The sequence below is a fragment of the Bufo bufo genome, chromosome 5 (assembly GCF_905171765.1).
Source record: "Bufo bufo chromosome 5, aBufBuf1.1, whole genome shotgun sequence".
Classification (NCBI taxonomy): domain Eukaryota; kingdom Metazoa; phylum Chordata; class Amphibia; order Anura; family Bufonidae; genus Bufo; species Bufo bufo.
Window position 1 is genome coordinate 387,850,193 of NC_053393.1, and position 25,248 is coordinate 387,875,440.

Consider the following 25,248-nt stretch of genomic DNA (forward strand, 5'->3'; position numbering starts at 1 on the left):
TGCCTCATGTGACAGCCCTCCATGCTGTTCTCCATCCATGGGAAGTAGAGCAGCAGATATGATTTAGCTGAAATCTGCAACGCCTTTGTGGCTTAAACTGGCAGATGCTTATAGTGCATTCAGCGAGCTGAGCAGTATCTAGAATTTTCTGCTGCTCCATTCTTCTGCATGCAGGGTTTTTTATCAGAAGTGGGAGCCGTTCTCCCCTCCCCCCCCTTATTGCTTCCGTCAGCATTCTTGGACCTTTAAATCCGCAGCAGGGGAGAGGTGCTGACTGTTTACAATGGAGATGCTGACTTGTAAATTTAGGCGCTTGCACATGATTGTATTGTGACTCAACAGAGAAAGAATCTACCATGTCAAATCGGCATCACCGCTACAGTAATGTAACAGCCCTTCATTGTGCTGAGCAATAGGAAGTCCTAAGCTCTCTTACATAACCCGCATGGACTGGGTTGCACCCTGGAAATACACGGGCGCAGATCATTTTACAACAGGACCCTTTAATCCAAACGGCACTCTTCACAAAGCCTTGTGAGGTACTCGGGTCGGATGATTCATTTGCCTAATGACGCCATTGTCATGCATCCTCGCCGTCCAGTTTCACCTTCCTGCCTTTTGTCATTGGCTTAGCCCCCGCTGTCAGGTACCATGAAGCCAGCGCAGTATATAGTCACACTTATGACAGTAGTTGGTTCAGCTTCAATCTCCTCTTTAGCAAGGCTCGTCTAAAACTGTGGATATTTAAAGGGGCTGTCGAACTTCAGTAAATGGCATTTATCATGTAGAGCAGACATGCTCACTACAACTCCCATCATTCCCTGACAGCCTACAGAAGGGCATCGTGGGAGTTGTAGTTTTACAACAGCTGGAGGGCCGCAGGTTGAGCATCCCTGAGTAGAGGAAGTTAATACAAGACACTAAGGCTGCGTTCACACGGGTGAGATTTCCGCGCGGGTGCAATGCGGTAGGTGAACGCATTGCACCCGCACTGAATCTGGACCCATTCATTTCAATGGGGCTGTTCAGATGAGCGATGATTTTCACGCATCACTTATGCGTTGCGTGAAAATCGCAGCATGCTCTATATTCTGCGTTTTTCACGCAACGCAGGCCCCATAGAAGTGAATGGGGTTGCGTGAAAATCGGATGCGGTGCGATTTTTCACGCATGGTTGCTAGGTGACAGTCTATAAACTGTATTATTTTCCCTTATAACATGGTTATAAGGGAAAATAATAGCATTCTGAAAACAGAATGCATAGTAGGTGATCAATTGAGGGTTAAAAAAAATAAAAAAAATTAACTCACCTTCTCCTCTTGTTCGCGTAGTTCTCCCGGTCTTTACTTCTCAAAAGATGAACTATGGGCTAAAGGACCTTTGGTGACGTCAGATCACATGCTCCAATCACATGGTACATCACCACGGTGATGTACCATGTGATTGGAGCATGTGATCTGACGTCACCAAAGGTCCTTTAGCCCATAGTTCATCTTTTGAGAAGTAAAGACCGGGAGAACTACGCGAACAAGAGGAGAAGGTGAGTTAATTTTTTTTATTTTTTTTAACCCTCAATTGATCACCTACTATGCATTCTGTTTTCAGAATGCTATTATTTTCCCTTATAACCATGTTATAAGGGAAAATAATAACATCTACACAACACCGAACCCAAACCTGAACTTCTGTGAAGAAGTTCGGGTCTGGGTACCACAGTCGGTTTTTTATCACGCGCGTGCAAAACACATTGCACCCGCGCGATAAAAACTGAACATCGGAACACAATCGCAGTCAGAACTGACTGCAATTGCATTCCTACTCGCGCGGGTTTGCCGCAACACACCGGGACGCATCCGGAACTAATCCGGACACGCTCGTGTGAACCCAGCCTAATGGATTGAGATTTAGAGATGAGCGAATTATTCTGAAATTTGATTCGACTGCTTCGCCAAATAAAAATTCCCTCGCAATGAATGACTTGGTCACGAAGCGCGCTTCTTCGTAAGTAGTGGGTGCAGTTGTGCCGCTCCCTGTCATTGTACCCATCAGATGCCACGTTCATACATGATCGCAGCATCTGATGTGAAAGAGTGTACAATAAAAAATATTTTTTTTATTAAAATCATACTTGCCTGACCCATTTGCTTAAGACGGGACGGCTGCCGCCTTCTTGCTTGAAGATCTTGTGCGCCCTGTGATGACATCATCACACTGGCTGGCATGGTGACGTCATACGCCACAGCACACAGGATTTCGTGCAAGATCTTCAAGCAACATGGCGGCCACTGGCCTATTGCGAGCAAATCTAATTTATCCTGAACATCAATTGTGATTGTCCATATTGCTTCCTTTGCTGGCTGGATTAATTTTTCCACTACATTATACACTGCTCGTATTCAGGACTTTATGACCAGCCTGCAGTCCAGCAGTGGTGGCTGTGCTTGCACACTATAGGAAAAGCGCCGGCCTATGCGCCCTCCAGTAGTCCCAGCCACTAGAGGGGCCGCCGTCTTATCTTATAGTGTGAAAGCACATCCACCGCTGCTGGATTGCAGGGTGGTCGTAAACCCTTGGATATGAGCAGTGTATAATGTGATGGAAAAGTGAATGTAGCCAGCAAAGGAGGCAATATGGACAATCGCAATACATTAGTAAATGCCTTGTAGTAACTTTCTCTACAGGATAAATGCCATTTGCTGAAGTGAGACAACCCCTTTAACATGTCCAACTACAGTGGATTTCAGAATGTGGACAGCTGAGGTGTTAACACTTTTCAGATGATAAGTTCCTCATACACCTTTAAACTATGTCGGCCGAACCCACCAAAAACGTCAGGTTTGTCCATTAATCTGCCATGTAATGATCATGTCATGGGAGAGAAGGATTGGTGCGTTAAATTTTAAAACCCTATCCATTTGTTAGCGGTCAAAATAGGTGTCTGGTGGTGGCTTTCTCCCCTTGGACAACACATACACACAACTGGAGTTCAGGGGTGTACAGTCCTTTGCAAATGGACTTGCAGGCAGATCTTCAGCAAAGGAACCTTGTCCGTCAGCACCTGTCTACAAGGACCTCTCTACAATACTGACCGATCTAATCAACCTGCACTTTGCACTGTTTTGACCCATTATGGGCCCCTTATAGATGCCATTATGTATTGTCACTGTTTCATCAAAGTGGATTTAGACATTTTTCTAGCGATCCATGAGTACCCCTCTCCAGCAGTCCTATAGAGTATGGAAGGAGTGAAGAGTGCATGTTTGACCGCAGCTCCGTTTATTCGAGGAACACAGCGTCACTGTGGTGATGTCCACAGTGGTCGAACCTCCACCGATCAGATGATTATCTACCCTATCTCGTGAATGAGGGATAAGCTTTTATATCTTGGTGCAAACTCAAGTCAGGAGCCGAAAATATGTAGGTCAGGCTGGTGCTGATGAGATAGGGGGTGTGTCTCAGACTACACCAGACTCCCTGTAGGCATCGGGACTAAATTGTAGTCACCGACCACTGCTCTGCTGTAGTGGAGCTTAGCTACAAAGGAGCCAAGGAGCAAGATCTGAGGAAAATCAGCAGCAGGTAACCGTTTCCCATAGGCTATATATGTGGATATATGTTATCCTGGTATCAATCCGTACAGTGAAGTACTGTAGAAGTATATTTTACTTCCATTTCTAGCACCACGTAGCACATGACTGAGGTTTATTGTACACAGAAAGCCTGCAAGGGCCAAGAAACATACGCTTTCAGTTTTGTAAAACCACTCTTCCTGCTGCGGTTGATGTGGAATTAAATCCAGAAAATTTCTTACACCTATTTTGAGACTCTGTAAACAGCAGTGGGATATGTGATGGACTCGGATAGAAACAGAGCTACGAGGAGCTTCTATTTGCCTGCCCGTATACGGCACCTCCATTAGAGCTATAGATTAACGAGTCTGGATAGATGCAATGGCAGGGTCTGTGGACTACAATCGAATGGCAGGTCGGTCTGTAACAGTCAACGAAAAGTGTAAAAATAAATGAGCACTTAACGGGAACCTGTCATCAACTTTATGGTGACCTCACTGAGGGCAGCATAAAATAGTGACAGAAATGCTGATGTCAGCGGTGTGCCATTCATGAGATAAACTTAAGTGGTTGCCGAGAACCAGCATCGTAATCATTGTAGCCCAGGCCCTGAAAAGAGTCACATCTACCTGAGAAGAGTCCTGGTTATTCATAATCTCCTGCTCTCACCCATCTGCTGACGATTGGCAGTGCTCTCCTAGAGATAAAGGGAGACAACTAGGTAGAAGCCTGTCAGTCATCAGCAGGGAGAGCAGGAATTCATGAATAACCATGACTCTTCTCAGGTGGCTGGGACTCTTTTCCAGGCCCAGTCTGCAATGATTGTGATGGTTCTTGGCGACCACTTACTCTTAAAGGGAACCTGTCACCGGGATTTTGTGTATAGAGCTGAGGACATGGGTTGCTAGATGGCCACTAGCACATCCGCAATACCCAGTCCCCATTTGCTCTGTGTGCTTTTATTGTGTAAAAAAACCCGATTTGATACATATGCAAATTGACATAAGAGTCATATCTTACTTGTGTGACCAGAGAAGAGTCATATTATCTCAGGTTAATTTGCATATGTATCAAATCAGTTTTTATACACCATAAAAGCACACAGAGCTATGGGGACTGGGTACTGCAGATGTGCTAGTGGCCATCTAGCAGCCCATGTCCTCAGCTCTATACACAAAATCCCGGTGACAGGTACCCTTTAAAGGGAACCCGTCACCTGCAAAACGCATATTAAACCGACCACAGTACCTTACAGTATCCCCCAGTGTGTTGCTAATCATGTTTTTCTTTCCTCTTTGTGTTTCTTCATACTTGTTAAAAACGCTGTTTTAATGTCGGTTGGTGCCGTCTGAGTCAGGCTTGAAGTCAAGGGGGCAGCGGCCTCCTTGCTTCAAGTAAAGCTAAGCCCGCCCCTTACCCCTCCTCTCTACAATTAGATGGACATGCTGCCGTGATCGCGCTCTTTTAGCGCATGCGCGGTACGCTGCCTGTTACAGCGCGATCCTCACTCACCCCCCTGCATTTTGCTGACTGCGGATGCGCCGGACAGTTCGATCGCACGTGCACCCGGCCGTCACGCTGTAACAAGCAGCGTATCGTGCATGCGCTAGAAGAGCGCGATCACTGCAGCATGTCCATCTAATTGTAGAGAGGAGGGGTAAGGGGAGGGCTTAGCTTTACTTGAAGCAAGGAGGCCGCTGCCCCCTTGACTTCAAGCCTGACTCTGAGACTGCGCCAACCGACCTTAAAATAGCGTTTTTTAACAAGTATGAAGAAACACAAAGAGGAGAGAAAGACATGATTAGCAACACACTGGGGGATACTGTAAGGTACTGTGGTCGGTTTAATATGCGTTTTGCAGATGACGAGTTCCCTTTAACTTTTTTAATTGACAGACCGCTGAAATCAACTCGCCTGTCTCTACTTTATGCCGCCGTTAGTATGGACAGCACAAAGTTGATGACAGGTTCCCTTTAACTAATTTGCCATTTGTTTCCATGAGCTCGTTATGGAGCGGCTCGAGCTGCAGAAGTGAGATCTGTCAGTTATTATAGCAGACAGGAATTCCAGCACAGCAGGTAATGACTTTACATTGTGCCGGTAATAAATAATGGATCAGTAGAGATTCATTAACAAAGGGAAAATAATCAGCACAACGGCGGGGTAATATTGCCAGCGTTTGTCTAAAAATCGGCATGTGCTCAAAAGGCACTTGGCATACTTAAGATTTTCATAAGCGGCACATAGACAACTGGAGGAAAATGGAGACTTCACTGCACGTACGTGGAGTAGAGCTTTCTTCATGGCGCCCTTCTGGAGTTTACAGATAAAGTGTTAAAATCTATGGGCATAAACTGCCCCCCCCCCCCCCCCTTATTAAATTAACACATTTCTTACATTTATCAAACCTAAATCGGCTTATGTCTAGTAGTCAGCTTGTCCCCACCCTACCCTTTTTTTTATTTTTTATGATGAAGGCCTTCCTGGCTAACAATGTCACTGCCTTGACAGCTGCCTAAAATGTCTGACAAGCCTAGACTCCGAAGCCTTATTTTAGTGTCATGTTTCCCCCTCCCCTGTAGTTTGTTGGTGGGATATAGTGTTTAGATGTGTAGGCTGTCCATGTAGATGACACGGTTAAGCCATAGCTCTACATGTATGTGATGGGTATTATTTGAACTAGTAGATTTGATCAGTTTAGTTAGGCATGTATTTGGGATTAGGCCTAAAGCTTGGCGTTGAGAATGGAATCTGTGCATAAACTTTGCCAATCTTTGTTAAAGGGAACCTGTCGTGTTGAACACATAGGGGCACATTTATTTGGACTGGCGCAGGCCTCTCCGTAGCTTCATGGCATCCAGCACTAGTTCCAAATGTAAGACCGCTTCAGAGCTGTCTTAAATTTAGACTATTTTCTACACTTAAAACACGCGAAATGGTAAGTGAGACGGGCCTACTGTCCCCTTCTCTGCCCACAACTTTAGACCTGACGTGAGCGTCACAAAGTCACAGATGGCTGCTGCACCGCCATCTGCGCCTGAAATACGCCTAATTTAGGCATATTTCAGTATAATAAATGACCCCCATAGTTTTGTGGGAAAGGATTCATTAGAACTTGTAGTTATCCATTCAGAGGGAAGAGTCCAGTGGGCGGTCCTATTTAGTGATTGACAGTCCTCCTTGTATGTATGCAGAGAGCCATCAGTTACTAAGTAGGACCACCCACTGGACTCCTAAGCCCAGAATGAGCAGATGCTTAAATCAATCAATCAATAGTTATACAATGTGTTTTCCCGCAAAACAGTACATCAATCTGCTCAGCCCCATTTGCTGTGTCACCTTCTTTTTCAGTGTGACCATTTCCCTTTAAGAAGAAATAAAACGCTAAAGTGGAAGTCCAGTCTGAGGAGATACATCTCAACTGAATGAATTGGGCAATGGCATACCCTTGTGTTGTGAGATGAAGTGATGTGGTAATGGCATCGGAGGAGATATGCAGTGGTCCCTCAAAATACAATGGTCTCGGGATACAATATTTTCAGCTTACGATGGTCTTTCCTGGTCCCTCATAAGTTGAAACCAGTCTCAACATACAATGCCCCAGACTCGAATCCAACCAATCAACATGGCCCTTTCTCTGGTAAAACACCTTTATTGGTTGTAAAAATAGTTGCTCTGTGGTACTACATGTCCTGTACTGCCCCATGTCTGTGCCCCCGGTCAGTGGCGACTTTATTTTATAGTACTAATACTAACTCTGAAGAAGCTCATGTCCTCACCATAGAAAGTGATTTACTTGCTTGATCTGTCTAGGGTCTCTGCTTACTTTTCTTGAAACCCAATTTTTTTTTATAAGTGGTGTCATTTTGGGGCTTTGGAACCAATTACTGGTTTTCCATAGAATTATGGACTCCACGTACAATGGTCTTCCCAGGACCAATTACGGTAATATTTAACTTGAGGGACCTGGCTCCTGTATTTTCCTGTTCTTCTCCTATAAATCGAAGCGTGCTCATGTTAATCTAAAGCGACTTTAATAAAACTAGCATATTGACAACTCCAAACATGGCAGAAATCCTGACATAATAAGTAGTGTAGAAGTGTTCCTAATGCCTGACTCCTTAAATATATTAGGAGACCCTTACAAGGCCTGCTTATTGTTGGATCTGTGTTTGCAAATATATTTAGGACACAACCACTTAATGTGCATGTAACGAATCCTTTGCATTGGCATTTGCCGCATATAACTGGTTTGGCTTGGCATCCGTGTAGTTGATTTTGGGAAGGGGTGATCTTTCATAGTATGCTCGGGTTGTAAAGCACTTGTACAATGATTCTGTATGTCTCCAGGGGTTAGTGGACTCATTGCTAAAAGCCTACATAGCTGGAGAATCATTTCCAGCTGGTCATCTGCTTGCTGACTAGGCAACTATTCATCCCATTCTCCTCCCCTGATTGAGCTGGCTCTAATGTCAGAGGCCACTTGACAAGTGAAGACGTAACGCAGAGCTTAGATTCCAGCTCGGATCAGGAGTTGGGGTTAGATCCTAAGGTTAAGTGATCACAATGAGCATTTGTTAAATAATGTGATCACTATGACTCTCCCAGTAGTGGTTAAGGTGACTATACAAAGGTTAATTGAGTACAAAAATAAATGCAAGCCCCCACCCCCAGCATGTAAGTAATATTTTTGTCTAAAGTGATAAATACAAATTAGGCACACATATATTTCTATTATTTTTTTTTTAAAGAAATGTAAGGATGGACTGATAAAAAAAATAATTATTTCATCTAAAGATAAGTAATATGGGGTGCATTTTTGTTGTCTTCTATAGGATGACAGTGATGGAATCCCGTGGTCCGAAGAAAGGGTGGTGCGTAAGGTGCTTTATCTATCCCTCAAAGAGTTCAAGACTGCACAGAAGAGACAAAGTGATGACTGTATTAATGGGAGCATCAAAACCCCGAAAGGTGAGCCCGACCAGATATCTCCACATTGTTTGTGTGAAAGTGGCACTGTGGTGGTAAGGTTGGGGTGCGCCTAGGCCCATGCAACTGCCAGCTCTGATTGGACAGTGTCGGTGTGTAGATATGTACCTCCATCTGGTAACATCCAGTTGTCTTTTAATTCATAAATATCTAGTAGAAATAATAGCAGATTGGTACTGAGATGTACACAGGATTTTCTAAAGGGGGTGTGTAAACAGTTTATTCTGGTGGTATCATTCAATGCAAGTCTTGCCAATGCTCCATAATAAACACCACATTACAAAGACCAATATTACCATCATGCAGTGACCATATAGTGGTAGACACCAGTTCTAGGTACTCTGCAGACTGTATAAGGCCTCATGCACACGACCGTATTTTTTCACGGTCCGCAAAACGGGGTTCCGTTGGTCCGTGATCCGTGACCGTTTTTTCGTCTGTGGGTCTTCCTTGATTTTTGGAGGATCCACGGACATGAAAAAAAAGTCGTTTTGGTGTCCGCCTGGCCGTGCGGAGCCAAACGGATCTGTCCTGAATTACAATGCAAGTCAATAGGGACGGATCCGTTTGACGTTGACACAATATGGTGCCATTTCAAACGGATCCGTCCCCCATTGACTTTCAATGTAAAGTCAGGAGTTAATATACCATAGGATCGGAGTTTTCTCCAATCCGATGGTATATTTTAACTTGAAGCGTCCCCATCACCATGGGAACGCCTCTATGTTAGAATATACTGTCGGATATGAGTTAGATCGTGAAACTCATATCCGACAGTATATTCTAACAGAGGCGTTCCCATAGTGATGGGGATGCTTCTAGTTAAAATATACTACGAACTGTGTACATGACTGCCCCCTGCTGCCTGGCAGCAACTGATCTCTTACAGGGGGATGTGATCCGCACAATTAACCCCTCAGGTGCTGCACCTGAGGGGTTAATTGTGCATATCATAGCCCCCTATAAGAGATCAGGGGCTGCCAGGCAGGAGGGGGCAGACCCCCCTCCCTCCCCAATTTTAATTTCATTGGTGGCCAGTGTGCGCCCCCCCCCTTGGCCCCCCCTCCCTCTATTGTATTATCATTGGTGGCCAGTGTGCCCCCCCCCCGATCATTGGTGGCAGCGGAGAGTTCCGATCGGAGTCCCAGTTTAATCGCTGGGGCTCCGATCGGTAACCATGGCAACCAGGGCGCTACTGCAGGCCTGGTTGCCATGGTTACTTAGCAATATTACAATATTAGAAGCATCATACTTACCTGCTGCGCTGTCTGTGACCGGCCGGGAGCTCCTCCTACTGGTAAGTGACAGGTCTGTGCGGCGCATTGCTTAATGATCTGTCACTTACCAGTAGGAGGAGCTCCCGGCCGGTCACAGACAGCGCAGCAGGTAAGTATGATGCTTCTTATATTGTAATATTGCTAAGTAACCATGGCAACCAGGCCTGCAGTAGCGTCCTGGTTGCCATGGTTACCGATCGGAGCCCCAGAGCGATTAAACTGGGACTCCGATCGGAACTCTCCGCTGCCACCAATGATCGGGGGGGGGGGAGAAGAGGGGAGGCCGCACACTGGCCACCAATGATATTAATACAATAGAGGGGGGCGCACACTGGCCACCAATGATAATACAATAGAGGGGGGGCCGCACACTGGCCACCAATGATATTAATGCAATAGAGGGGGGGGGGGGGGCCGCACACTGGCCACCAATGATAATACAATAAAGGGAGGGGGGGAGGCCGCACACTGGCCACCAATGATAATACAATAAAGGGGGGGGGGGGGAGGCCGCACACTGGCCACCAATGATATTACAATAGAGGGAGGGGGGTCTGCCCCCTGCTGCCTGGCAGCCCCTGATCTCTTATAGGGGGCTATGATATGCACAATTAACCCCTCAGGTGCAGCACCTGAGGGGTTAATTGTGCGGATCACTGCCCCCTGTAAGAGATCGGGTGCTGCCAGGCAGCAGGGGGCAGTCATGTTCACAGTTCGTAGTATATTCTAACTAGAAGCGTCCCCATCACTATGGGAACGCCTCTGTGTTAGAATATACTGTCGAAAGTGAAAACTCATCTCTGAAAAAGCTTTTATGCAGACGGATTTTCGGATCCGTCTGTATGAAAGTAACCTACGGCCACGGATGCCAATCTTGTGTGCATCCGTGTTCTTTCACGGACCCATTGACTTGAACAGGACAGGTCATATTTTTTTGACGGACAGGAAACACGGATCACGGATGCGGCTGCAAAACAGTGCATTTTCCGATTTTTCCACGGACCCATTGAAAGTCAATGGGTCCGCGAAAAAAAACAGAAAACGGCACAACGGCCACGGATGCACACAACGGTCGTGTGCATGAGGCCTAAGTGATTATATCCGGTGACTATGTAAATGAAGTTATTCACTTTCTATGTTGTTCTCAATCTGACACAGACCACCATGCCAACTTCTCCCGACCATGACTTATCTCCTTATGTTTCCAAAATCTTCCCCACCTATTACCACCCCTATGCAAACTTCCAATCTTGCAACCCCTTTAAGGGTACCATCCTGTTACTGCCCCAAGTGCCCCCATATCTGTAGTTACCAATGTCCCTGGCGGTGGATCCGTCGAAGTTATGTAGAGGCACTGGCCTCTACATAACTTTGGCACATCCACCGCCCGACTAAATGTAAACCAGCTTCCTTGCTGGATTAAATTTAGACAATTTTTTTACGCCTAAAAGAAAATGATGAATGAGGCGGGCCTGCCCACGCCATGCCCCCTTTTTTTAGACTGAAGTGGCCCTGAGATTTCTACTTGTTATCTGGAAGAGATGTATTTCTCGGGCACCTCTGTAAGGTAATCTGAATGAGATTGCTCTTGTAAGATGAATGCTTCCCTAATTCTGTTCCCATGATCAACAGAGCAACTTAGTCCACAGGAGGACGCTCTAGGCTGCATCGAGTTCTTCTCACCTCGAAGGCCATAGGCTCCTTGCTCTACCTTGGGCTGGTTTCACTCTAGGGTTTATAGACTCTACAGGCTGTTCCGGTTGGGAACAGCCTGCCAGATTTGTCACTGCCGGAATGCTGTCCATCCCCATTAACTATAATGGTGCATGATGGAGATTCAGCTGAAACCTGGCAAATATGCGCGCAACTGTTTGTGTGCGGCCGATTCCCAGCATTCTACTATGGAACAGTCTGCTAGAAGACAGTGTCGGCAGTGTGAAACCAGCCTTGATCTTTAAAGGGGTTATCCATCCCCTATAATGCCCCCTCCCCTCCAATGCCTGGGCCCCTCCTATAGACGATACTTGCTCTGCGGCACCTGTCTCTCCATATCCCTGCACGGCCACTGCTGCACTTCCTCGTCACGCGGATCAAAACATCTAGCATTGTGGGTGATGCTAGGGAGGCTCGTCCCCGTCATGGCCTGCTATTGGCTGCTCCCCCCGTGGCCGGATGTTTTGAGCTGCGCGACGGGGAGATGCAGCGGCGGCTGTGCAGGGATCCGGAGCGACGCAGGTGCCGTGGAGCAGGTTGGAATCCTTTATAGGAGGGACCTGGGCATGTGGGGTGGGGTCATCATAGGGGATTGGATAACCCCTTTAACTGTATTTGCGTCTTAAAGGAAATGCATAAAGTGCAGTTGAAAGTGGCGTTGTTAACCATGTAACCACCCCCTTGCATATACCTCTCATACAGCACAACATAGAGTTTAGAAAAAAGACGCTACAGAATTATTATTTCATGGAGAATATAACGAAGATGAACATTTCGGTGGAGCTGACTGGTCACTAGCCCAACAACTAAAGTCATAGCCGTGTGAAAAGAAAACGCTAAACTGTGCACAGTCCTGAAGACGGAAGTTACCCTGACCCTGAAGCAGTTAAATAACGTGATTTGAAGCCTCTACTTCTGGTTGTACTCACTGGAGTTAGACCTCCTGCTGACCTGAGTTACCCTTGGAGACAGCCAGCAGGGGATGAGTACTTTGGCCCCAGTTAGTTGTCCTCCGACTTTGGCTTAATATAAATGGCCCAGCCTCCAGGTCCTAAATCACGGTGTTGGCGCTTCTGCCAACACCTATTATCATTTAAGCAGACTGGAATGTATGCATTATTTCTGGGGCTCCGCTAGTATTTACATACAAAGATTTATGGAGCGCTTGTCAGCAAAGTAGCATTATGAAGTGGAGCCACAAACCATCCCCTGGTTACTATAACCAAGTGTGTGCAGACACGCTTGTCTGCTTCCCAAGTTTGCAGCAGCTAACTCAATAAAGGGAACGGTGTCTGTCTTAAAGCAGCAGAAGGAAATGAAGTGTCCCGTCTCAGGATTTCCTTATAGCACCCTCTCGATGCGCAATCTCGCTATATTAACCGCTGCTTTTTCAGGTCGCCGTCTCGGTAGCAGTGTAAGAATTTCCATGTCTGCAAATCAATCACCTGGTAAAGCTTGGTGCTTAGTGTTCTCAAGGATTAGACCGAGCGATTTTTCAGGCTAATAACTGGAGTGAGCATTCTCTAGAAACACTCGTTCTCGATAATTGGCCAGTATAATCGTGCATGTTTGTCGACTGAGGGTACTTTCACACTAGCGTTTTTCTTTTCCGGCATACAGTTCTGTCCTATGGGCTCAATACCGGAAAAGAACAGGTATATCCCCATGCATTCTGAATTGAGAGCAATCCATTCAGGATGTCTTCAGTTCAGTCTTTTTGACTGTTCAGGACGAAGATGATACCGCCGTAGGCTATGGTTTTATCTCCGGGCAAAAATCCGAAACACTTGCCAGAATGCCGGATCTGGCATTTTTTTCCATGAATGTATTAGTGCCGTATCCGGCCTTCAAAATACCGCAATGCCGGATCTGTGCAGACTGAAATAAATGTGAGAAAAATAAATGCTGGATCCGTTTTTCCGGATGAGACCGAAAAGACGGATCCGGCATTTCAATGCATCTGTAAGACTGATCAGGATCCTGATCAGTCTTACAAATGCCATTAGTTTGCATACGTTTTGACGGATCCGGCAGGCAGTTCCGGCGACGGAACTGCCTGCCGGATTCCTCTGCCGCAAGTGTGAAAGTGCCCTCATTTGTGTCTTTTATCAAGATGAAAGATGCCGGATTATCGGGCAGCACATCTCTGTGTAATCCGGAATGTGCTGCCGATAATCAATGGAACTGAATGTCGTCTGTCAGTGCTCATCCTGCCTAAATATAGGGCAGAGGAATAGGACCCTTACCAAGCAATGGACAGAATAGGGTCCGTGGCTAGGAACGGTTTGAACGGAGCATGCTCCCTGTGGCACAGACAAAAACGGCCGAGCGTCAGATGTCCCTTTTAATTTGCTGGAAAGCATACAAGTATGCTTATAATATTGTTCATGCTCCTCCACTATCAGGCATGACTAGTAAGAAAGAGGCCTCTTCTCCTCTACACAAGAGTGAGACTGTTCTCCATGTTCTAGGCACTTAGAGGTTCTCCATCTTGGGGTGACTGTGCTGAAATGTTGGGTCAAGTGTCCAGGTCACATCTAGGCCGATGGTGGGAAGAGGCCGACATAGGCCATTCTTAGAGTCCACATTTTTATTAAACGATCGTTTCCCTAGTTTCTTTATTTGGGTTTTTCCCCGTAATCCATTCTGCATTGTGACTGAGCACGGTATGGAGCGTCGCTAGCTTATTATTTTTTTATTATTTCCTTTGTGTGTGCATATATAGCATTTTAATAAGTCCTGCCCGAGCTCAGAAATGACTAACCTTTGGTTAACGCTGGGCTGTACCGTCTCATTATAAAATACTGCAGGTAATAAAGGACCTAACTACTCTTCTGTGAATACTAAATTCATTTTTGTAGACTCCGTGACAGCAGTTAAAATTAGAAGCTCTGCCAAATGGCCCTTTCAATAATGTTTGTGTTACGTTCACCGTCCTCTAATATTTGCGTTGCAGAAATATCATTAGATGGTTTAACAAAGAGAAGCAGCCATGGCTAAAGCAATTATTATCCGCGTTTCATGGGACTATCGGGTTACCCTGGTTGTAAAAGCTCTTTGAAATGGGTTTTATTAGAAGAGACAAGCTTCCCTCTTTCTGTGTGCATGTTGGACTTGTGTGTTTTATTGGCACCATTTAAATTGATTAATTTAGATTAGGATTGGCTGATATCCGATAACGGCATGGAGCTAAGTATTGTGAAAGAAATCCGCACTGGTTACATATTCACCGCTACTATATGGTCAATAGAAATAAAATATCAGGGCATCGGTCTGCTGCTGTCTCCACATTCACTGCTAGTACTATATAGGTTAAAGGGGTTTTCCAGGATTTTACAACTGATGACCTATGCTCAGGATAGGTCATCAGTATCCGATCACCCCGTGCCGATCAGCTGCTCCTCGGCCTTCTCTGTACTTACCAAGCACAGGACCGTACACTGTATAGCGGTTGTACTTAGTATCGTGCTCAACTCCATATTCGCATACAAAAACCTATGTTCTGGTAGCCTAAAGGTATTGTACATAGGCAGATTCTTTGCCAACTAGAAGGGCTGATCAGCGGTATAGCAAGTCACTTTTAGTGTTACAAACAATAATTGAAAGAATTTATTAAGTAAGATGTTAAAGGGGTATTCCGGTTGTGAGAAATGATCTCTTATCCACAGGATGGGTATAACTGTTATATCGGTGGGGGTCCAACCACAGACACCCCCACCAATTATGAGAGCCACTTGGGGAGAGGGGGGGGCAGAAAAAAATGGAGCGCCAGGTCGGGCAGGTGCACTGCCGCTTCATTCATCTCTGAGCACAGTACAGCGCTCTGCTGTTCCTGGAAATCCCATAGTGATAGTGCCACTTCATTCATTTCAGTGGGCTCTGATGGATATAAGGGATAGGTCATCAGTTCAAAAATCTCGGAAAACCTATTTAAGCAGTTATTGAGTGAACAGCAAATGTGTACTTATGAAACTGGCAGCTGAAGACATCTGTGTTGGTCCCACGTTCATATGTGGCCGCATTGCTGAGAAAAATTGTTTCATTATATGCAAATGAGACTCTAGGAGCAACAGGGGCATTGCCATTACACCTAGAGGCTCAGCTCTCTCTGCAACTGCTGCGCCCTCTGCACTTTCATTGACGGGACCAGGCACTGAAAACGTAATAACGCCTGGCCCCGTCAAAGTGCAGAGGGCACGGCAGTTGCAGAGAAAGCAAATCCTCTAGGTGTAATTACCACGTCCCCGCTGCTCCTAGAGGCTCATTTTCATATATTAAAACATAATTTTTCTCAGCAATGCGGGCACATAGGAACATGGGACCAACACAGATGCTTCAGCTGCCAAGCGCACAAATGGAACAGGTCTGCCAGTGTCATAGGGACAAATTATTTCTAGGTCTAGCTGTTGACCAGAACCCTCACCCATTAGAGCAGTGAATATAATGTCAGTAGTGTCCCGAGTGCTCTATAAATGTAGCAGTATTCGGTGCTCCTGTTAATCTTTTTGGTTATTTATGGCCCTTTTGCAGGTCGTCTTCTTAAAGGAGAGTCTACAGGATCGGAGCAGTCCTCAGAAAATGAGAAGGATGACACATCTCAAGGTTCTTCACTCGCAAATAGTGTGACATCTTCAGATTCAGAAGATGGGCCTGTCAGGAAAAGGTAGGTCATGTTCCGCCATAGACTTGGAAGAATAATGATTGCATTAGTAGCACAGTATGGATCCTTCTCTTCTACTGTTCTGCATAATCGGTTGGTGCTGTATGTCCTGATCATATTATATAAGATTTTAAGATTCATTATATAAGATTTAACAGCAAATTCCATTACAAAAATACTTTCTATAATTCAATGTCAGTAAAATGTCTTGCTGCCTGCTGCTGCTGTGCATTTGCAAACTCCTTTGGCCCAAAGTAGCGCTGATTTGACACTTGTAGTACTTCCTGTGTTGACAGGGCTTACTCCATTGTCCTGCCAGCTCAGGCTTCATCTATGGCCTTGTAGATGGCTATAGGCGATCTTCAGACAGGCTGCTTTCTGAGGACTTGGGACCAAGTAAGGGCTCCATAAGCCTAGCCAAAAGCTGAATTTCGATTTTTGCCCAGAGTTTTTGCTTGTGTAACACATTGCGAGAGATTTACTAAGCGAAGTGCGCCAGACTTCTGGCTTACTTTGTGCCAAAAAATACTGGGGTACATGCTTTGTGCCATCTTTATTATGTGGTTTAGACCCTTCTTGCAGCTCGGTCATTGTTTCAGGATAAAAGTGGGCAACTCTCCAGATGAGTTCTCAATGAAGAACGGATAAGTATTTACTGCCAAATCCCACTCCATTGCAACGGTTCTCCCGACTCTATTTATCCAGCTGCAGCGGTGACATCACATCAATAACACTTGACCACTGCAGCCAATCACTGGCCACTTTGGGTGAACCTCTGAGGCCAGTAATTGGCAGCTGGGTAGATATGGCCTGGCCATGAGAAGCAGAGTGGCAGCACAGGATCTTGAAGGTAAGTACTTACCGGTTCTTCATTTCAACTTGATCTGGTTTTGGAGGGTTGTCCAATTTTATTCTGAAACCGGACAACCCCTTTAAGATGAAGCCAGTGTGTGCCAAAATTATGGAACTAATTTTTGACGAAAAGTTAGCCAACCAATAGTTGGTGCAAACAAAAGTGTCTAAAGAGGCATACAATTTGTCATCAGGCAGGAGCCACCGTGATGGATTTGCATTTGTGCATCTTTAGCTCTATGTGGTTTTACACATTAGGCTACTTTCACACTGCCGTTTCTGGGTCCGCTGGTGAGATCCGTTCAGGGCTCTCACAAGCGGCCCCAAACGGATCAGTTTAGCCCCAATGCATTCTGAATGGATAAGGATCCGTTCAGAATGCATCAGTTTGGCTCCGTTCAGCCTCCATTCCGCTCTGGAGGCGGACACCAAAACCATGCCTGCAGCATTTTCATGTCCGTCTGACGAAACTGAGCCAAACGGATCCGTCCTGACTTACAATGTAAGTCAATGGGGACGGATCCGTTTTTACTGACACAATATGGTGCAATTGAAAACGGATCCGCCTCCCATTGACTTTCAATGTAAGTCAAAACGGATCCGTTTGCATTATCATGAAAAAAAATTAAATGCAAACGGTAATGCAAACGGATCCGTTCTGAACGGATACAAGCGTTTGCATTATAGGTGCGGATCCGTCTGTGCAGATACCAGACGGATCTGCACCTAAACGCAGGTGTGAAAGTAGCCTTAGACAGCCACAGTAAATCTGCCATGTTGAATTTTGCCAACGCCCACCCCCCTCCCAGTCCTTGCACAACCCCTTTAATGATTATGTAATGATTTCTGCAGGCTATCTGCTGCTAACATGGACATCGATTATGAAGCAGATAGCATTATTTTTTTTAGTTTTTTTTAAGGTGAAAATAAGTCAATTGTGAATCTCGCCTTACTGAAATAATTTGGCGTTTTAAGTGCAGTGAATGTGTGAAAAGTATTGTTGACTGACTTTTCATCGCCGTCTCTCTTTAAATGGTGTAATTGATGCCATGGTGGAAATCTGCAGCAGACTCTGGCTCGGGGATTGCTTTTTCAGTTGGATCAAACCTAAATGGCCAGTGAAAAGCTAATATTCATTCCTTGCCTGAAGTCTGTCTGGGGACCCCTAGCTGCTCGGGAAACGTGCCATGCTTGCGCCTTCATAGTCTTTGCCAAAGCTAATAGGGGTTAAGGTTGTAGAAAAAAATATATACACGTCTACACTCCGCAAGGAGATGGGGGAATATGCTGAAGATTCCTTCTGGAAATAAAACAACCTTATTTCATTAGAATATTCAGTATCAGCTCCGTGTCTAAATGATGTAGCAGCAGCAGTGTCTGAATGGAAAAAAATCTTTACTACTGCTAATGTACTTTATGGCGTGAAGTGGCCAGAAAATGGATGGCAAATCATTTGTGTGTGTATATATGTATATATTATAGAACTGGGCCATGCAGTGCCTCTTCTGGCATCCATGGTGCTTTTATGTGAGAACAGCAGGCAATGAATGGAATAAGAAGAGATGGATGCTGGGTAGTAATAATCCATACTTTCCCGCCAGATTGGTCTCCTCACCATAGGAGGGCACAGTAGGAGAGATTTATCACAAGGGAATTTTAATGTCCGTCTTGCAGGAGTTTGCTTTGCCATAATTTGTGCTAAATTTATCAAATGTCACTTAAAGGGAGTCTGTCACCACATTTGAGCATATTAGACTGATCAAATAGCGTTATATGTGCCACCCAGAACTTGAAAACGGTACCTTTGTTGTATCTAATGGAGTTTTCTTTCAGCCAAAAATGAACTTTTAAGATTCTGTAAATGCGCCCTCTCAAGTGCCCAGGGCGGCGTCTCAATCGTCCGACCCCCAGGCAGCACCTCCTCAACGGCTCATAACCCCGCCCTCCGTGTGCCTCTGCCCGCCCGTTTACTCTCCTCCTCTCTCCTTTTCCACTGCGCTACGAATTTGACCGCGCAGCTGCAGTGGAAAACAGTTCAGTCTGTTATCTTGCAAAGTTGATCCAGAGGAAGGCCAAAAACCCCAGTATGAGTTAGAAGCCAATTTTCGTCATTTAAGGGGGGGGGAATTCTTTCCGACTCCAATCAGGCAATTAGAATAATCCCCTGGATCACCGACCCTTCTCCAGAAATCTAGTAACTATAACCTGTACTATTATTACACCCCGGAAATGCCTTCTTTTAGTGAATTCACCATCACCACCTCCTCAGACAGTTAGTCTTACTGCTCTTACAGTAAAGAATCCTTTTTGCAGCTTTATTTTGATAGCTGGTATGCCTGATGGCTATTAGAAATGTTCTAGATCCCAGTTCTTTTAGTTAGTAGCCGATAACGCTACTAATTTGTTGCAGCAAGACAAGTTGGTCCTAAATGAAAAACCTAATATTGTGTGGACGTTGTGGGGTATCTGATATGCTCTGTTCCTTAAAAGGGTTTTCCGGGAAAGCGGTTATACTCAGGGTAGCTCATCAATATCTCATCACTGGGCTTGACGGTGAGCTCTGTGGCCTCCTAACAGAAGACCAAGTACAGTGCCGTACATTGTATAGTGGCTGTGTGTGGTATTGCAGCCCAGGTCCAGTCATCGGTGTAGGACTGAGGTGTAAATAGACCATGAGACCAATGAACGTATCGTCACTGGGCTAGGAGGTGGCCCTGGTGCTCACCGAAGAGCTATGGCCACTTCAAACGGCGGGCAGGGGTGCTGGGGGGTCGGAACTCCCTGAAAACCCGTCATTCATTTATTCATTCATGTTTCTTATGTCACCATCTTATTCTGCAGCACAGTACAGAAATTACCATTATGCCCACCGGTCCATGATGGACTTTAGTTTCCTCATCTTACACTCTACGGCCATTTTCATGGAGAGCATATTAACTTACCTCTGTTTTTCGAGTGTAGAAGGAAACCCACAGGAACATGGGGAGAACATACAGACTCCGTGCACATGTTGTCCTTGGTTGGATTGGCACCCAGGACCTCCCAGTGCTGCAATAACCTGTCATTCCAGAAGATGTTTGAGCAGTGTGCGGTGGCTTTGACAGCAGCACAGAGCTTGTTTTGTGTGAAGAAATCCCTTTTCCTTCTGTGAACCCTTGTGTGATTATTTTGCACTCACGCTGGCTTTCGTTTCAGACTGAGTTGGCAGAATTGAAAGTTTCAGTGGCTTCTGTATTAATAATTACATAATTGAACAGATTCTGCAGAGGAAAGAATTATTATTTTTTTGAATGTTAGAGGTTAGGCTACTTTCACACTGGCGTTTTGGTTTCCGTTTGTGAGATCCGTTCAGGACCCTCACAAGTGGTCCAAAACAGATCAGTTTTGCCCTTAATGCATTCTAAATGGATAAGGATCCGCTCAGAATGCATCAGTTTGCCTCCATTCAGCTTTGGAGGCGGACACCAAAACGCTACCTGCAGCATTTTGGTGTCAGTCTGACGAAACTGAGCCAAACTGATCCGTCCTGACACACAATGTAAGTCAATGGGGACGGATCCGTTTTCATTGACACAATAGAAAACGGATCCATCCCCCCATTGACTTTCAGTGGTGTTAAAGACTGATCCGTTTTAGCTATGTTAAAGATAATACAAACGGATACGTTCTGAACGGATGCATGCGGTTGTATTATATGAACGGATGTGTTTGTGCAGCTCCATGACGGATCCGCACCAAACGCGAATGTGAAAGTAGCTTTATCCGACAGGATAGGTGATACGTATGATCGCTCCCCTGTGTGAATGTAGCAGTGGTGTACATGTGCTCGGCGATCTGTCAGTCTCCTAGACAGTGGTGACCACACATGTGCTCCACTCTATTCACACAAGAGATTCGGGGCCTCCCGTTCTCATGATTGTGGGGGTCTCAGCGATCAAGCATTATTCTTTTATCTTGTGAACGGGCCAGCAAAGAAAGGATTACAAAATTTAGAACCTGTCCCCAAAATGGACACCCAACACAAACCTAATGGTGTGAACTGTACTTCAGTGGTTTGTTGAGAAAGCTTCTTGGGGTGAATTTACCATGAGGGGTAATATGTCAGTTTGCAAGAGCCTGCATGGGTAGAATATTCCCCTGATGTCTGACCTGCGCCTATTTTCAGAATGGAGACCGCGAAGTGAAGGAGGATGCACCGCGCCACCCTTCCTTCATTTCTATGGGACTGCCGAAATGCTTAACTATTTCCTTCAGCCCCATAGAAGTGAATGGAGCGCTGCTTGTTCTTGACCGGTGTGCTTCCCATTCATTTCAATGGAACTTCCGAAAATAGGGGAGCGCGCTGCTCGGCTATTTACAGCACTCCCATAGAAATGAATGGATGGCAGGCCCTCCTTCGCGTTGGGGCTCCGTTCTAAAGATAGGCGCGCCAATCAGATGTTTAAAGGAGTTGCGGCGCATGTGTGAGCTCTGCGTTCTCTTCAGAGTTTAACTATACGCTGTCTTCCTTTTTAGAACCGGTGCACTGAAACTACAACTGTTCGTCCCATTCAAGTGAATGAGAAGGTCATTTGTAATTACAGTGCACCGCCATACAAGGGAGATTGTGTGCCGGTACATGGCAATGAGGATGCAGTCACAACTCTCCCAGAGGATAGGTCCTCAATATTACACCACTACACAACCCCTTTCATACCTAGCACGTCTGTCTACAAATACTATTAGTTTCCTATGCCCTCCCCCTACTACAGTGAGTGTATATAGTGTGATCTCATGAGCTTCTCCTTCACTTCTTCACCTGATCTATGTTCTCTGTAGACCAGGAGCCCAGAGGACGAGGTCTGCTTCTTGTACATGTCAAGCAGCATGAACACGTTGTCATCGGGACAGCCTTGAGGGCCTGTTCAGTGTTAGGTCACAACTTTCGAAGTTAAAAGAGTTTGCTGGCGACCTGTCAGCTGCTAAAAATTCATGAGAGTCTCCAGGCTTCAGCCACCAGCACGTCAAATATTGTTCTAAAATGACTCGCAGGCCCGAAAATAGAACCACGCCAACGTCTTCAGAACCGACGAGCGATTCAGACCCAAATGTGATAAAACATTGAATCTGATATTGTAATTGGTTACTAGCGGTACATAAAAACACCTTCAGGTAAACCGTCCTGTTGCTTGCATGTAAGCAGAATACAAACTACTGTAAATAGTAACCTGAATTCTGCTGGCAGATTTTACAGGTTGGAGTGGGAGGGGGGGGGGGGGGGATGTAAATTCAAAATTGGCTTCCTTTCTTTATTATGGCAGAGCTTCTGCCCATGAACTGAAAAACTTCTTCAGAATATGTTAATGAATCACTGTTTATGCAATTTCCTAATGATTTACCTTTTGGTTTTACAGCACTTGAGAGAGCCCTAGTATAATTAGGATCTTACCTTTTATAGGGTGGCCCCCACTGATGTCATTGCACTCTCCCCCCCTGCCTTATATCTTAATTAGCCGACTTGGTTATACTAGGCTGAGACAGGAGCGGTTCTCTTCTCCCGTGCACCGCTCATAGCCAGGGAGGAGCGGACGGAAAAAGTGCGATGACATCAGTGGGGGCCACCCTATAAGGTAAGACCCTAATTAGACTAGGGTTAGACAGATGAAAGGTCCTCTTTAATTGGTGGGGGGACGCCTTCTGATCAGGCGACTGCCAGGTACTGCAACTAGTAAAGTTGCAGTACCAGGCGCAGCCACACTCGTATGTGTGGGTGCTGTGCCAGGTTCACCAAGGGTGAACTTCAGGGTACATACACACGACCGTATGTATTTTGCAGTCCCCAAAATACAGATGAAGCCAGCGTGACGTCCATTCTTTATTTTTGCGGACCTATTGACTTCAGTGGGTCTGTGGTCCTCATTTGTCGCCAAGAATAGGACATGTTCTAGATGGGGCGCACAGCGTATTTTAACATATAATGCCTGCAGATCAGAATTTTCTGTAGCATGTGTAATGGTGGAATGTTAAAGATCCTAAGCTACTCCGCCGCATGTGAACAAAACCTTATTCCAAAGATTGGTTCAAGAGTATATAAGGATTTGGAATGAATGCTTTTGTAATTTGCCATCTCTAGCTTTAACAATGAAGTCTATGGAAGATTTCCAGCTAAGGTCTGCCTGCTTGCAGAATTTTATCTCAAACCAATGTGCTTCAAGCGAAAACCACCATTTTCTGTTGAGGCATATTAAATGTATCACTCTGGGACTTGAGTAAAAATGAAATCATAGATTGTTATTCTCTGCTCCGACTGTCATTGTGTAACTGACCTCATGCCTCCGACCCACGCGTTTTAGATTTTTATGATGAAAACGTGTGATTTTATGTTTGCATTGAATGTGTATCAGTTGCTCTGGGCTGAAATATACGTTAAGGCCATATGGACATGACCGTATCCATTTTGCGGTCCGCAAGTCGTGGATCTGCAAAAAAACTGATGCTGTCCGTGTTGCATCCCCAGACTTTAATGGGTCTACGTTTTAGTGTAGGACACGTTCTGTCATTTTGCGGAAAGGACATACGGATAGCACACAGGTGACCCGTCTGCTTTCTGCATGCGTACGTTCATTCCGCAAAAAGAGACTGTCTACAAAATGCAAATGAAATGTGGATGGCACACGGACAGCATCCATATTTTGCAGATCCTCGATTTGCGGGCCGCAAAACGGGTAGGTTGTGTGCATGGGGCCTAAATGTCCTGAATATTGATCTGATAATGTTCTTCTTGTTCTTCAGGCCAAGGCTGCAAGCACAAAGAAAATTTGCCCAATCCCAGCCAAACAGTCCGAGCACAACCCCCATTAAAATTGTGGAGCCATTGCTACCCCCTCCAGTAACTCAAATATCTGACCTCTCCAAGCGCAAGCCCAAGACGGAGGATTTCCTCACATTTTTGTGTCTTCGAGGTAAGGTTTAGACATAATATCTTGTTGATTGAACATTTCAGGATGTGGTGTTTCTTTTTGTCGTATTGTAAACGCCGGTTTGGGTACATGTGTAATATCTAACCTAGCTGAAGTTTATGGGGTCTCATTTTAGGTCTTTATAGAATCATCTGCACTGTACAAACAATGCTCTAGGCCTTGTAGTCACCTGTCTATTGAAATGTAGAGGTGAATTCTGTTACAAATTAGGATTGTTTTGTCTGCAATTTGCTCCATGGCTTACTCCATATTTTTATGTTTTCATTATTTTTGCATTGTATTAATTTTGTGCTAAAGATGATTTTTTTCAATTGGTCTTTATTAGAAATATGGAATCCTTTTGTTTCTGTACATAGCTGCGATGCTCTAGTAGCAGCCTCTGGATTTTTCCGTCAGTTGGGGAGCTGACAAGCTCCTTATCTCTGCTCTCTGACATTATAAATACTCATCATAGCTCAATCCAGAGGTCGCACTACGTTTTTTGCAGAAGAGTAAAAATTTCTCCTCTGACCATTTTTGAGGAGTATTTTTACCCGAGGAGTACTAAAGTTGTGTTAATTCAAATTCATAATACGTAGGCCTACACTTGTTTAAATCTGCGTTAGAGGCTGCATTGGAGCCTCTGTTGCAGATTCTGTCAAAAGACCAGACAAAAAAGCCTTATATGCAGCACTTTTGTGTCCAGTAAAAAGACAGGATTCCGAACAGAAACTGAACGGATCCCATCATAGTCGGTGGAGTCTGTTCAGCTTCTTCCCTGTGGGGTGATAGGAGGGGGGGGGGGGAGTAGGATCACTAGTGGGGTGACAGGAGGAGGGGGTGCAGGATCACTGGTGGGGTGACAGGAGGGGGGGGGAGCAGGATCACTAGTAGGGTGATTGGAGGAGGGGGGAGCAGGGTCACCAGAGACCAGTCAAATGAGTCCGCGGCTCCTTACCTCTCCAGTGGCCCTGTCATATTTCCAAAGGTCCTCGGGCAGCGCACCCCACTCCTTACAACAGCCACCCAAGGAGCCGACCCCTCCTTCCAGCTCCCTCCCGCTTCCCCTGCTGCAGGACCTGTATAGCTCCAGGGGGGCGCCTATACCAACCAATAACAAGGCTCCTTGCTGTAAGGAGCTTTGTTATTGGTTATTTCAGGCGCAGACCGCAACGCTGCGCTGCCCCCGCTGTTCACAGCACTCACTGCACTGATGAAAGTCTAAGGCATATTGGTACGCCTTAGAATTT

The 25,248-nt window shown here is 45.5% G+C and overlaps 1 protein-coding gene across 3 annotated transcripts in view; it reads left to right on the top strand.

Moving 5' to 3' along the window:
• Positions 1-25,248, top strand: part of JARID2 (jumonji and AT-rich interaction domain containing 2) — a 146,224-nt gene that overhangs the window by 53,537 nt on the left and 67,439 nt on the right. For all 3 annotated transcript variants that reach the window (XM_040432615.1, XM_040432613.1, XM_040432616.1), the window contains 3 exons: positions 8,405-8,540; positions 16,079-16,211; positions 23,832-24,001. In XM_040432615.1, coding sequence (XP_040288549.1) covers positions 8,405-8,540; positions 16,079-16,211; positions 23,832-24,001 — 439 coding nt within the window. The remainder of the gene's footprint in view (positions 1-8,404; positions 8,541-16,078; positions 16,212-23,831; positions 24,002-25,248) is intronic.